Source organism: Spodoptera frugiperda, chromosome 21 (genome assembly GCF_023101765.2).
Source record: "Spodoptera frugiperda isolate SF20-4 chromosome 21, AGI-APGP_CSIRO_Sfru_2.0, whole genome shotgun sequence".
In the NCBI taxonomy this organism is placed as follows: Eukaryota; Metazoa; Arthropoda; class Insecta; order Lepidoptera; family Noctuidae; genus Spodoptera; species Spodoptera frugiperda.
In genome coordinates, this window is record NC_064232.1 from 3271709 (window position 1) to 3285231 (window position 13523).

A 13523-nucleotide genomic window follows, 5' to 3' on the forward strand; every position below is an offset into this window, starting at 1 on the left:
CATCTTGTTTAGTTTTTGCTTCAAAATTATATCAGAAAAAATGCCAAGTTATGATCAAGTTAGTTAGTTTACAAAATTATTTTTAATTATTTTATTTTTAATTAATATAATATGGGAACAAACCTCTAAGAGTTTTAATAATTAAAACCGAAAATACACGAGCGTGAAATGGATTAGATAACGTTCAAAAACCTGTAAGCGGTTAGAGTACGATCGCAAAAAAATTAAAGCTAAAGATATAAACTTATGCAATTCACTAAATAGGTTATTTAGTTCTTAGATTTTGATAAAAAGATTATCTATTTGTCGTCTAACGGGTCTCAATATTTTTTTAATACATTTCATTTAAAATGCTTAGCTTAATTACAGTTCCGTATGAAACGCATAGTTAAAATGTCCTACATTCAGAACGCACCACCAGTCTAGAAAAATCTGCTGAATAGTGTCGGTGTAAAAATAAATATTTTTTGAAGATTTCTGAAAAATCTACATTTCTGGAGAGTCAGAGGAGAAAATATGACTGAAACGAAAGAAAATACGGCCGTTGAGGTATGATTTCATGTGTTATTTACATTCAATTTTCATATTGGAAACTAATTCGCTTTCTTTTCGAAATCATGAATAATTTCGTCTTTGTCGATAGTTGGCTTTTGTTTGATTAGACGCTAAGGTTTAGCCCTATTTTTAGCGTAGCTGAACACTGTTATAACGTTGTTTTTTATTCATAAACTTCATAATACTGAATAGGTATGTTACCTCCTACTTACATGTCCCTATCAAAACAATATGTTGTTATAATATACATAAAAATAAAGGTTTTTATTCTTACCTATTAGTGTACTTAAAACAAATACATGATATCATGGAAAAATTGATTTCTCTAACTGGTTGCCTTGGTAATGTTTCAGTAAGTAATAATTAGTAGAATAGTTATTTCTAAATTAAAATAATTTGTTAAATTGCATAGAAATCTTTGGAATAAAATTTTCTTATGTTTTGAAGATGACTAGCTTCTTTGTCTAAATTATACTGGCAAAATGCCAATAAAATAGTAATTAACACATTAAACGCCATGGAGGGAAAAAGTGACCAGTGCTAGCGGAGGATTTGCCTTCAGCAGATTTTTGTTGGCAGTCAAAGTCTTAATGCACTTTAACTTAGTTTCCACCTCCAGCCACTCCTTTCAACCTCCTCTATTTCACTTTTAACAGGAGTAGGAACGGGGTGATTTTTTGTCAGTAAGAGTCTGACACTCCCCCTCGCCTCGTGCAAGGCGGGAGAAGTCATCAGAAGAACTTCCTCTCTCAAACAAAAGAAACAATAAAAGCGGACCCTATTTCATTTAACATAATCTGAGAGTACCACAGACTATCTTTCAGATTTGACACGAAAAATAGAGAAAGTAGTATAAAAGAAAGTTATAATTATAGCTACTTACATAAAAAATCTTACTATGAAATGTTGTGAAGACTGAATTTTAATAGCAAATGCAGATGCAGTATGTAAATACATAATTTCATACATGCCGTCTCTTTTGTAACCTAAATAAACATAATAAAGTTCATTATTCCTTGAAATCAATAAAGTTGTACCGAGTTGATCAGTTGTCAAAGTCAAAGTCAAAGTCAAAATCATTTATTTCAAATAGACCAGAAAGGCACTTTTGAACGTCAAAGCAAATATAATAATATTAATAACGTCTGTCTGTCGGTCAGTCCTCTAGTGAAGCTATTTGCTCGTTCCAAAGTGTAGATTCCTATGGAGAAGAACGAGCAAGAAACTCCATAGGTTACTCTTTTTTAATCAGATTTACAATACAATTCTTGGTTACATTGTTTTGATTACTTCAACAATGTAAAACTAATATACAGTCAAAGTGAAGAAGTTGAAGAGCCCAGTTAAAAATGTTTATGGTATAAGCCAGTAAACCAGCAGATAGGTCACCTGATGATAAGCAAAACCACCACCCATGGACATGCTAAACATCAGAGTTGTTTCAAGTGCTTTGCCGGCCTTTTGAGGGTTGGGAATTTAAGGGTTGTTGGGGAATCGTAGATTGGGAATGTTGTTCCACTTCGGTTTTCTGTAAGGCCATGGTATCACTTCGAAGCATGGCTCTCCCACACTTATTATATGTTATTATTATACATATATCTTAGGTTTTATTTTCGAAAAACAGAAAAAAGCCCAGGAATTCATTGGTCGACCCGGGTATCGAACCCGAGACACCTACACCGGCAGTCGCACTAGTCACCACTTGACTAATTAAGCAATCACCAAATAGCATATGACATATATTTGCAAATATCTATAAATTCACCATTACCCTTGTCCACAGCCGTCGCGGCCGAAGATAAAACATGACTGGTACCAGACAGAGTCGCAGGTGGTCATCACGATACTGGTGAAGAACGCGCCAAAGGATAAAGTGAAGGTCAACTATGGAGAGAGGAGCGTAAGTAGAGCTTCATACTACATTATTCTTAAAGGGGTTGGAAGTAGGCCACATTTTATAATCATAATCATAATCATTTATTTAATTCAGACCATGGTGTCCATTTAGTTAGTAACAATTTTCTTATAGACTAGTGTTAGTAATATACAGAAACAAATTATAAAATTAAAAAACTAAAAAACCCGACTGCGTTTCTTTATAACATGAAAATGTAAAAACCCTAAAACAAGAATACAAGAAAAATTTAAGCAGTCGGGACCCATTCTAAATATTATGTTTTCTAAAATTATGGCTTTCTAGAATGGGTCCCGACTGCTTAAATTTTTCTTGTATTCTTGTTTTAGGGTTTTTTCATTTTCATGTTATAAAGAAACGCAGTCGGGTTTTTTAGTTTTTTAAATTACCTTTTTTTATTTTATTTTCTTTTAGTTTTATTGTTTATTATATTTTGATATATCTAGTGTCACTCTCACAGTAAATACGTATCAAACCACACCTCTCAAGCCAAAATCCATCTAGTCGTTTAGGCTAGAGAGTGAGCAATATTCGAATTTGGCGCCAAAAATCCGCCATTTTGTTTTTTTAAACATTTTGATATATCCAGTGTCACTCTCACAGTAAATACGAATCTAACGACACCTCTCAAGTCAAAATCCATCTAGTCGTTTAGGCTAGAGAGTGAGCAATATTCGAATTTGGCGCCAAAAATCCGCCATTTTGTTTTTTTAAACATTTTGATATATCCAGTGTCACTCTCACAGTTAATACGAATCTAACGACACCTCTCAAGTCAAAATCCATCAAGCCGTTTAGGCTGCAGAGCGTGCCAAACAATTATACATACATACATACATACATACATACATACATACATACATACATACTCTCGAAAAACATAACCCTCCTTCTGGCGCAGTCGGGTAAGAAAAAACCGACTTCAAAAAATAAATATTCCAAAACAAATTACTATGCACTAAAAAGTAAAAGAAATAATTGCGTATTTTTCAACAACTTAATAGATTAACTAACTTTATTAACTCATCACACACATTATAATGTAAGTAGGTACAATTATTGTTATTTTTGGAGTCGGTGTCAGCCAAAAATAAAAACAATGTAAGTAAAGTAAACATAACAATCACCGCCGCGCCACCCCATGACAAATGGCGCTGCAGTGATTGATATAACTGCAATCCAGACGACTAGCGATCATGCTAAGGATGTTGTTGGCGCTGCCACGCACTCTACGCACCAGGGAGGCACATCTTTAACGCATCATAAAAGATGTGTCTCCCTCAGTCGATCAGTTGTCTATAACTTATTGAATTTTCGTCTTGTGCTGTGTGGTGTTGTAAACATTCTGAAATTGGTGATTTTTAATAAGAAATAAACTAGTACACCACACCACATTTGTGTAGTAAATTATTAGTAAAATATAGTTATTACAATCTATTTACGCTATAATCTTGTTGCTGTGTCATACATAAAAGAAGTAACCTTATTACTGCAGTGAATACTTCTTGTACACCATGGAAAACGACGAAATCGGTAATGATTTAGTGCGTTTAGACAATGGATATCTTGTCGACGAAGAGAATAACATACGTTGCGAATATGTCGTAAACTCTGATGATGTGTTGGATGAGTAGAATAATTCGGATTCAGGAAGTAAGAATGCTCCGTTGCGGGAACAGGATAGGTTCCTACCTATTGCAAACATTGCTAAAAAATCATCGTAGTGTAAAAGCAGTCGACGCGATGTTCAGCAAACATCCCTGACGCACTACAGAATCGCCGCAGCCCCATCAACCCTGAACGCATTATTAGATTTTAGATGCAACACCCAGTACCCTTAGTAGGTATAAGTTTATTGCTAGAACAAACCAACCAATCACAGGGTCGAACGCACTCTGGTTTCGATTACTGTAAACGTAAAGCAAACTCATGCTACATGGTCACAATTCTTGCCAATGACAGACCATCTCGCTCACACGGCGAAATAAAATGCAAGTGTTATTTGAGAGACTGTTGTCTCTTTTCGACCCAGCAGTACCGAAGTGTCTGATTCGGAGCTGCGAACTACCTAGCGGGTTTACCGGGGCTCCGGATCGATAAGCATGAGTAGGAACGGGGTGGGTTTTAGTCAGTAAGAGTCTGACACTCCCTAACGCCTCGCCCAAGGCGGCAGAAGTTTTTGGATGATTTCCCCCCCTTAAAAAAAGCAGTACCGAAGCACGGCCATCTCACGAACAACAATGGTTATATTCAAACAATTTTTTTCTTTCAGCTTTCAGTATCAAGTGCGATCCCAGATTCGGACTCGGAATACAGTCTAGAATTAGACCTAGCGCATGAAGTAGTACCTAACCTGTGTACACATGTGGTGACTCCTTCCAAAATCGAGGTGAAGCTACGGAAAAAGGAGGGGTTGCGGTGGACACAGCTGGACGGTGATCGAGCTGATGATCATGTCAAGGCCATACCTCAAGGTAGGATACTAATTATAATTAGATACTTAAATCGTATCGTCACGCCTTTTATCCTTGAAGGGGTAGGCAGAGGTGCACATTAGGACACGTAATGCCAATGTACAATGTGCACCCACTTTACACCGTATGTGTTATAAGTACCATGTAATAGGGGGTGAGTCTATTGCCATATACCGGGTACAATCCCAGACTCCATGCTACCACTGAGAAATTTTCGAAAAGCCGAAAAAAGCCCAGTAATACTTTGCCTGACCCGGGAATCGATGCCGCCCACTCCGACGTCCGCCAACCTCACTCACATAATGAAATACACTGCAAGCATTGTTTCACGACGGTTTTCTGTGAGGCCGTGGTATCACTCAGGTCGAGCCGGCCCATTCGTGCCGAAGCATGGCTCTCCCACACTTAGGCCTCCTACGCACTGGCGACCATGGTCGCCGCGACCTGGCCGCGGCGGCCAGTGAATTCTGGACTTTTATAGCAATCGCTATATAGCCCCTACGCACTTAGCGGCCAGCGACCAGCGGCCACCGTTGGCCGCGGCGTCCAATTTGATGCCACGCGACCAGCGACCAATCGTGGCCGTCGAGAACATCACTTCTGTATTAAAATTCATCAGTGCTACCGCATCGGCCGCGGCGACCAGACGTGTAGCTAGCTACAGAGTGATTATTTTACAATGGCCAATTTCGACACGGAAAGGTTCATAATTGAAGTTGAAAATAGAAGAGGTTTATGGGATTTAGAATCAAATGATTACTCCAATAAAGATGTTAAGCGGCAGTTGTGGCTTGAACTGGTCGATATATTTGGCGGTGAATCCATGGAAGATAAAGAAAAGGCAGAACTTGGTTAGTATTTTATTTTATTATGCCTAAGTAAATTAATAATGCGATGAACTACAATAAACGCAGCAGGTGCTGTAGTAGCATTCGACACGTATATGTGACATGAGTGTTTTTTTTTAAAGTTGTTCCGTTCATTCAAAATCTAAGAAATTTTAGCAAATAGGTAATTGTCAAAAGTATAACTATTTTATTTCTACTATTTTTCGCTTTGCACATGAGTTTTGACAATTATTTGCTAAAATTTCCCAGGTTTTCGTAATGATTGGAATAACTTTTTGAAAAGATTACTCATACCGCATGTGCGTTTGACGCCATTTTGTTTACGGCGCGCAATGGCGGCTCGCGGCGAGCAAGTGCCTCAACGCACAAACTGACCAGCCGTCGTAGGTACGCTCCCATATATTTACAAATTGTGCCAGGGCAAGCGACCGTCGGTACTGAAGTAGTTTGCGAATATATCTCGATATTCGGTTGATGTTCTATTTGCTCTATTAGGTAAACATGCAGGTATTTCAAATAAAGTCTCTGGTACAGTTAACGTGTCCTTGAAATCATATCCGTCTCTTTCTCGCACAAAATTATGAAGCACACATAGAGCTTTTATAATCACAACTGCAAATTCTTTCTTGACGTTTAGGGGTCGGTGAAGAATCTGCCATTTATTGGCTAATATTCCAAATGTACATTCAATATAGCGGCGGGCACGGGATAGTCGATAATTAAAATTAGTCTTTACATTATTCAAGTTTCTCCCAGCATACGGTCGCATCATATGTTCCGATAGTGAAAACGCCTCATCACCCACTAAAACGAACGGCATTGATTGGCCATTTTCTTTGATGGGGTTATTGCTCGGAATATCGAGATCATTATTTAAAAGCCTATGATAAAATACAGAGTCTTTGTAAATTGACGAATCACTGCATTTGCCGTATGCTCCAATATCTACGTAAAGAAATTTATAATTTACATCACATATTGCAAGTAACACGATTGAAAAATAATTCTTGTAATTGTAATAAAGAGATCCCGAATGTTGTGGTTTGATAACTCTAATGTGCTTGCCGTCGATGGCTCCAATGCAATTAGGAAATTGGGCGTATTTTTGAAAACCTTCAGCCGTTTGAATCCACTTATCTCTGGTCAATTGTGGCATCACAATTGGTTTTAATATCTCCCATATTGCTTCACAAACATCAAATACTATTTCCGATACTGTAGGAAGCCCTATACGGTATTCATGACTTATATGAGATAAAGAACACCCAGTAGCCAAATACCTGAAAATAAAATTCACATTAATAAACATAATATTAGTTTTGTAATATGTAATACATTTATTTATTGATTTACAGGCATTACTCTCCAAAAAAGATGGAAAAACCTTAGAGACTGTTTCACAAGAGAGCTGCGCCGTCTTAAAGATGTCAAAAGTGGTTCTGCTGCAAAACGTAAATCACAATACACCTATTTCAACCAATTACTGTTTTTGAAATCAGTGCTGGACACAAACGCAACAGAAAATAGTCTCGAAGAGGCAAGTCAAGAAAATAAAAGTGCAAGATCTTCTGATCTTGAGACTCAACAGTCTGCATCAAAGTCGCTTAGAACAAAAAGGAAGAAAAAAATGCCAAACGAAGAATCCGATACAGACCCTCTAATTTCAGTTCTGCAAAAGACCATAGCGACTACACAGAATGATTCAAATTGTGACAGCCTGTTTCTTTTATCCCTCCTCGAAAGATTTCAAACAATCCCTGCTGCAATGAAGACCAAAGCGAAAATGGAAATCATGGAAATTATAGAAAAATACCAACCGAACTGTACACCTACAACAGCGCGCATAAACTATTCAAGTAATTTCAATACTCTTAACGACCAAGAATATGACCCTAATCGACCGAGTTATTCAGGTTATTCTACTACCAACAGGATATCAGATGATTCAAATTACAGCGATAATCATACTCATTATTCTGATATTTCTCAAAATTCAGAAATGATAGACCTATTTCCCAATTTCAATGATTAATTGTTCACAATTGCCATTTTTTAAGTTATGAAAATACAAATAATTTGATTATCTACTTCAGTTTTTTAATATTTAAAAACATGTTATAAGCAAGCCCTTTTCCTCTCCTTTTCAAAGTCGTAAAATAGAATACTACTGAACAATAGTTCATAAATTTTTTAAAGTGGCAAAACCTTGGTCAATGAATTTTACAGGTTGTTGTGAAAAACACAACAGTGGTGGTTTAGGGCGATTCAGAAACGAGTCTTGTATAATTCAAATTTACAAAAAAATCCATTTAGCAGTTTAAGTAAAAAAAAGGCCCTATCACATTATTTTTATTTTTCCTGTACACAATACTCCATTCCGAAACACCCTTTAAAATATATCACGTATTTTTTAAACATTCTGTATTTAAAAAAGAAAAAGCTTACCTTATTGTTATTACTAATTTTTCTTCTGCTGGAATGCATTTCCGATAGTTGTTACCAGTTCCAGTAATTTTTGGTTTTATTGTATCCAGTAACAGGTTAAAAGTATTCGTTGACATTCTCATGTAATTAAAGAATCTCTTCTCATACATTTTTAAATCCAAAAAATAAGTATAATATAATCCTTTAGTCTTTCTCTCGCAAAGTAATGGATGCACCCAAAACTGTCTTTTACGTGAAATCTTCCGTTTTCGTTTTCGTAGTAAATACACAAGCACAGTTAGCGTGATTATCTTCTGCACGTCCATCTTGACACACCCTTGGAAGTCGACTGCAAATTTTTCGGCCGTCCACATGTCGCGCTTGCCTACGCAACGGCGACCATGGCCGCGGCGGCCTGGCCGCGTCTATGGTCGCCAGTGCGTAGGAGGCCTTAAACGTGTGTGTTCTATAAACCATCAAATTCAAAAATGTTCTCATTCTCTTTTCAGCTGTAATAGACGCTTCAGGACCGGTGCAACAACCGCCGAAGCTATTCAAAAAGGACTGGGATAAAATCGAAAAGGATATCAAGAAAATGGTAAGTTAATAATTTTTTTTATTAACACTTTAAACGCCACGGCGGTCACCGGTGACCGACGTTAGCGGAGGATTTGTCTTCAACAGTTTTCTATTGGCTGTCAAAGACGAAGATTAAGATTAAGGAACTATATTTTTTTAACATTGATAAGTCTGCGTTTCGCTACCATTTGACAGAAACCAGACAGTTGCACTGCAAAGAAACTTTTTTTGTTTACTCATTAGTTTTATTTTTATCACAATATGTAACAAAAACAATCCAAAGACGGACTAGTAGGTATTTTGGAACTTTACGCGCGCGTACTAATGAAATTTTGTTGTTTTGTTATTGTGATAAAAATAAAACTAATGAGTATACAAACAAAGTTTCTTCGGAAAAGTTGTTTGTAATCATGAGTACAATTACGTGTTTAAATATCGTTCACTAATTACCAGTCACCCTATATGTGTACTTCCTTAATCAGCATCCGTAGAAAAAGTAAGAGTAGTATACAAATGTGTTTTATCGACAAATTAAATTGCATAACATTCTTCTTATAGGAAGAAGAGGAGAAGCCAGAAGGCGACGCAGCGTTGAACGCTCTCTTCCAGAAGATATACGGAGAAGGATCCGATGAGGTGCGGCGCGCTATGAACAAGAGCTTTGTAAGTACTTCTAATTTTATTATAACTTTCATGAGACATACTAAATCAATGATTATGTATTGGGCTTACTCACGTAACTGTTTGACGAGGAGTTCGAGTAGTTTCAAGCCATGCTAGAGCTTCATATTCATAAACAGCATTTCGCAACAATCGTCGCGTCGTGTGTCGTATTCGAACAGACGGATCACCTGATGGTAAGCAATCGCAACTGCCCATTGACACTTGAAACACCAAAGGCGTTACAAGTGCGTTGCCGGCCTTTTTAGGGTAAAGAATTTAAGGGTTTTGGGAAATCGGGATTGGAAAAGGGGGTAATTGGTTCTCCGGTAACCTCACTCACACAACGAAACACGATCGTCAGATTCCCAAACTCTATGACAATACCGGTTCCCGATTCCGGGTCTGACACAGGGTCGGCCGGCCGTCCCGACTGCATTTGAGCCTTACCGGAGCCCTTACTTCATAATCTTGACTGCACGGTTGGTGCGGTGGCTGGGCAACTAGCTGCCGCGCAACGGGTAGCGGGTTCGATTCCCGCACGGAGCAACTCTTTATGTGATCTACAAATTGTTGTTTCGGGTCTGGGTGTCATGTGCATATGAACTTGTATGTTTGTAAACGCACCCACGACACAGGAGAAAATCCTAGTGTGAAATCTCAATAAAATTTCACTCAAGCCAAAAGAGCATATATAAAATACATACTAATATAAATGTTTTTTTTTTAATTCCAGGTGGAATCCGGAGGCACAGTGCTCAGCACGAACTGGAACCAAGTGGGACGAGATAAAGTCGAGATGAAACCACCAGATGGGGTTGAGTTCAAGAAATGGGATTAGACTCTAGAAACACGACAACTAATTATGTAATAATTGTAATAGATGGATGTATGATTGTATGGATGTTTGTATGTCAGTGGTAATGGAAGGGCAAGAGGTTTTTTTGAGGGGTATAATCATCCAATGACTTCTCCCACCTTGGTTGAAGTTGGAGTGTCAGACTGTTACTGACTAAAAACCACCCCGTTCCTAATCCTGCTGTTTGAGCTGGAGCCCCGATACCCGTTTATCTTCCGCAGCTCCGGGTCGGGCATCTAGCCCTACTGGGCCCCCATCTGTGGTGGTCTGATGGCTCTTTTAGCAGCGCGTGGAACGCTCGGCGCCGTACGCAGGGGTCTGGTTCTGTACCCGTAGTATAGTTCGGCCGTTCAGAGAATGCGTTCCTGACACGTCGCGATTGAACTGACGACGTAACTTTGTAATGGCGTTGCAGTTACGATAAAAATATTTTTGCTGGTTGTTTACCGTTTTAACCATTGATGAGCATTAAAACAACATTATTATATCAATAATCAATTAATGTTATAATTTTGTGCCAAACTGAGTGTCAAATAACTTGGTAAACAATATTTTTCTAAATCTATACTGCGCTATTACAAGGTTATGTCAGCGCTTTATATTTTGTAGTGCTGTGCTAAAAAAACAGGCAAGTATCGTAATATGTTCTTATACAGGAATCGGATCGGATCAGATCGGAGTCTGATTAATATTCTGTACGCACATTCAATTCAATGTACTTACTTTATTACATAGAAATACAGATTGTAACTTTGTAACAAAGAATAATTTTATTATATGAATATATATTTACAACACACAATAACAATTTTATTATATATTTTTGGTCTCCATTTAAATAACTAAAATATAAATTTTAAATGATTCCGCCGAATTTAAAACGAAAATAATCTTAAAATAATGCGGCGGTTCATTTTGGAGGAACGGTAACGAACTCAGTGTTATGTTGTGCCCACTAGTCGTGGCTAACTGATAGGTGTCAGGAACGCATTCTCTGAACGGCCGAAGTATATATTATTAGAACTTATAACGGGATATTTACCATGTTTATTCATTTTATCGAGTTTCCGATATTTCGGCACTGTTGCAAGCGCCATGTTCACGGATTAACTGGAGTAAATGCGGGTGGGTGTTTACGCCCACCCATCCTCCCGGTTGAATTTCAACCGGGAGGATGGGTTTCAACTGTCGAGGGCTTGGAATCCAGTGGTCCAACTATGTAAAACCCGCAAAACCGCCAAGAAAGAAGAAAGTTCGCGAGCGGACACAGTGAGTTTTGTGTGTCGAGAGTTAAGCCGAGTTACAAGTGACAATGGTAGTGGTATTACTGGTGTCAGCAAAAAACGAACAAGAAAGCGGGTAGACCGATTTGTCTGCTCGTAAACACCCACCCGCATTTACTCCAGTTAATCCGTGATCATGGCGCTTGCAACAGTGCCGAAATATCGGAAACTCGATAAAATGAATAAACATGGTAAATATCCCGTTATAAGTTCTAATAATAGTGTTAGTGACCATGTCAGTTTAAAAACTTATAAGGCCGAAGTATAGTACGACTTTACTTAACGTTTAAAGTAATCAAAACGAGAACGCAATCGGCGCTGTGATTGGCCGGTTCGAATAAACCAACCAATCAGAGGGCTTAGTACTACTTACGTTCAACTAAATCGAAGATTGGTTAGTTATTTTGTTCTGGACAATCAGAACGCCCAACGCGCTTTCGTTCAACGTAAAGAAAATTCGTATTAAGGGTACTTCGCACGCGCCTCAAAGAGTCATACTAAGGGTACTGTTCGGACAGCTACCCTTGTATTATTACCATTGACACCAAGTGTCCTATACATACCACAGTCTATAAAGGCGTGATGATACGACGACGACACGTAGAGAATGAAAGACTATGGATTTTGGAAATCATAAAGACTAATAATTGGCTAAATGAAAATTATTTTGTAATGAATTTTGAGATTAACAAAACGAATATATTATGATTTTTTAGTCAAAAACTTCATCAAAACATTAATCAAAATGTATGGCTTACTCATATGCTCAACTGGTTTCGTTAGGTCATACTTATGGATCCCGGTTGAAGCCCGAAACTAATCGAGTATCCTCGAAAAGTTGCGCGAGTAGGCTGCGTAAAATGTTCAGGACTGATTGAAAGAATGTAGTTAGACTGTGGTATCAAAAATTACATTAGGTACATTTTGTATTACTTAAACTATGATTCTCTCTATAATAAAAGGGGTAGGTAGACTTCTTAGTGTCCTCAAACAATCAGGAAATGTGGGAGAGCCATGCTTTACCACGAATGTGCCTCACAGAAAACTGTCGTGAAACAACGCTTGAGTTATGTATCGCAGTTTTGGTGAGGTTACCATAGGCTCAAATCTTCTTCCCTTCCCCCATCCCCGATCTTCTAGTCCCAATCCCCAAACCCCCAATCCCCAAACCCCTAATTCCCAATCCCCCAGTCCTCCAATCCCCAATCCCCTAATTCTCAAACCCCAAATCCATAAAATGTTGCAGGCGAAGTCTTAAAAAAATCGCATTTATAATATTAAGTAAAGATGTGCTTCTCTGCCTACCCCTCCACGAAATAGTAGATCTTATGTGTCTAATGCATAATATACTATCAATAATTATAATGTATGTCTGTATGTCAGTAGCTTCATCTCTGTCTACCCCACAAAACCATAATAGCGTAATAGTAGGATGTGTTTAGAAATAATAAATATTGCTACATTTATAATTATTATTAAATAAATGTTTTTTTTTTTAACTTAAATCTTGGTTTTATTGGTGTCCTTATGTTTTTAATATATACCGTAAAACGGGGTGAATAGAAACAAATCGGGGGTGAATAGGAACAACATTTTGTTATGTTTCACGTAATTTAAAACTCTTTACACTATTTAAATATTTTTTATTAATTCATTATTAAAACCAAAAATATGAAAACAAACTAATAATCCTAATACAAATTTTGTTTCTATTCACCCCCTGAGTTTCTATTCACCCAATTTTACCCAGTTTTATGAATTTATGGTGACACATGACAAGTGACAATTATTTCATTACCAAATTGCCGAACTAAATAGATAGTTAATTTTCATACCCTGTCTCATAACGGACAGTCTCTCTCTCGTAACGGACAGTCTCTCTCTCGTAACGGACAGTCTCTCTCTCGTAACGGACAGTCTCTCTCG

At 37.7% G+C, this 13523-nt stretch overlaps 3 protein-coding genes across 3 annotated transcripts; 2 read left to right on the forward strand and 1 right to left on the reverse strand.

Annotated features, from left to right (window-relative positions):
• Positions 1–383: 383 nt before the first annotated feature.
• Positions 384–13102, forward strand: LOC118280375 (protein SGT1 homolog). The gene is made up of 6 exons (XM_035600373.2): positions 384–549; positions 2339–2455; positions 4743–4944; positions 8726–8814; positions 9354–9458; positions 10192–13102. The coding sequence occupies exons 1-6, from the start codon at positions 517–519 to the stop codon at positions 10294–10296; spliced, it is 651 nt and encodes a 216-aa protein (XP_035456266.1). The 5' UTR covers positions 384–516; the 3' UTR covers positions 10297–13102.
• On the forward strand, positions 5624–7879 carry LOC126912018 (uncharacterized). Its single transcript, XM_050702080.1, has 2 exons — positions 5624–5795; positions 7148–7879. The coding sequence occupies exons 1-2, from the start codon at positions 5624–5626 to the stop codon at positions 7822–7824; spliced, it is 849 nt and encodes a 282-aa protein (XP_050558037.1). The 3' UTR covers positions 7825–7879.
• LOC126912015 (uncharacterized) lies at positions 5790–8684 on the reverse strand. The gene is made up of 2 exons (XM_050702071.1): positions 8238–8684; positions 5790–7072 (listed from the first exon to the last, which is right to left on the reverse strand). The coding sequence occupies exons 1-2, from the start codon at positions 8588–8590 to the stop codon at positions 6196–6198; spliced, it is 1230 nt and encodes a 409-aa protein (XP_050558028.1). The 5' UTR covers positions 8591–8684; the 3' UTR covers positions 5790–6195.
• Positions 13103–13523: the final 421 nt, after the last annotated feature.

What these genes read in the sequence shown, in the direction of transcription:
- LOC118280375 (XM_035600373.2), top strand. Translation starts at nt 517, where the DNA reads ATGACTGAAACGAAAGAAAATACGGCCGTTGAG. An exon ending in TGTCAAGGCCATACCTCAAG is followed by an intron (nt 4,945 to 8,725) that starts GTAGGATACTAA and finishes TTCTCTTTTCAG; the next exon opens with CTGTAATAGACGCTTCAGGA. An exon ending in AAAAGGATATCAAGAAAATG is followed by an intron (nt 8,815 to 9,353) that starts GTAAGTTAATAA and finishes TTCTTCTTATAG; the next exon opens with GAAGAAGAGGAGAAGCCAGA.
- LOC126912018 (XM_050702080.1), top strand. Translation starts at nt 5,624, where the DNA reads ATGGCCAATTTCGACACGGAAAGGTTCATAATTGAAGTTGAAAATAGA. An exon ending in TAAAGAAAAGGCAGAACTTG is followed by an intron (nt 5,796 to 7,147) that starts GTTAGTATTTTA and finishes ATTGATTTACAG; the next exon opens with GCATTACTCTCCAAAAAAGA.
- LOC126912015 (XM_050702071.1), bottom strand. Translation starts at nt 8,590, where the DNA reads ATGTGGACGGCCGAAAAATTTGCAGTCGACTTCCAAGGGTGTGTCAAG. An exon ending in AAATTAGTAATAACAATAAG is followed by an intron (nt 7,073 to 8,237) that starts GTAAGCTTTTTC and finishes TTTTATTTTCAG; the next exon opens with GTATTTGGCTACTGGGTGTT.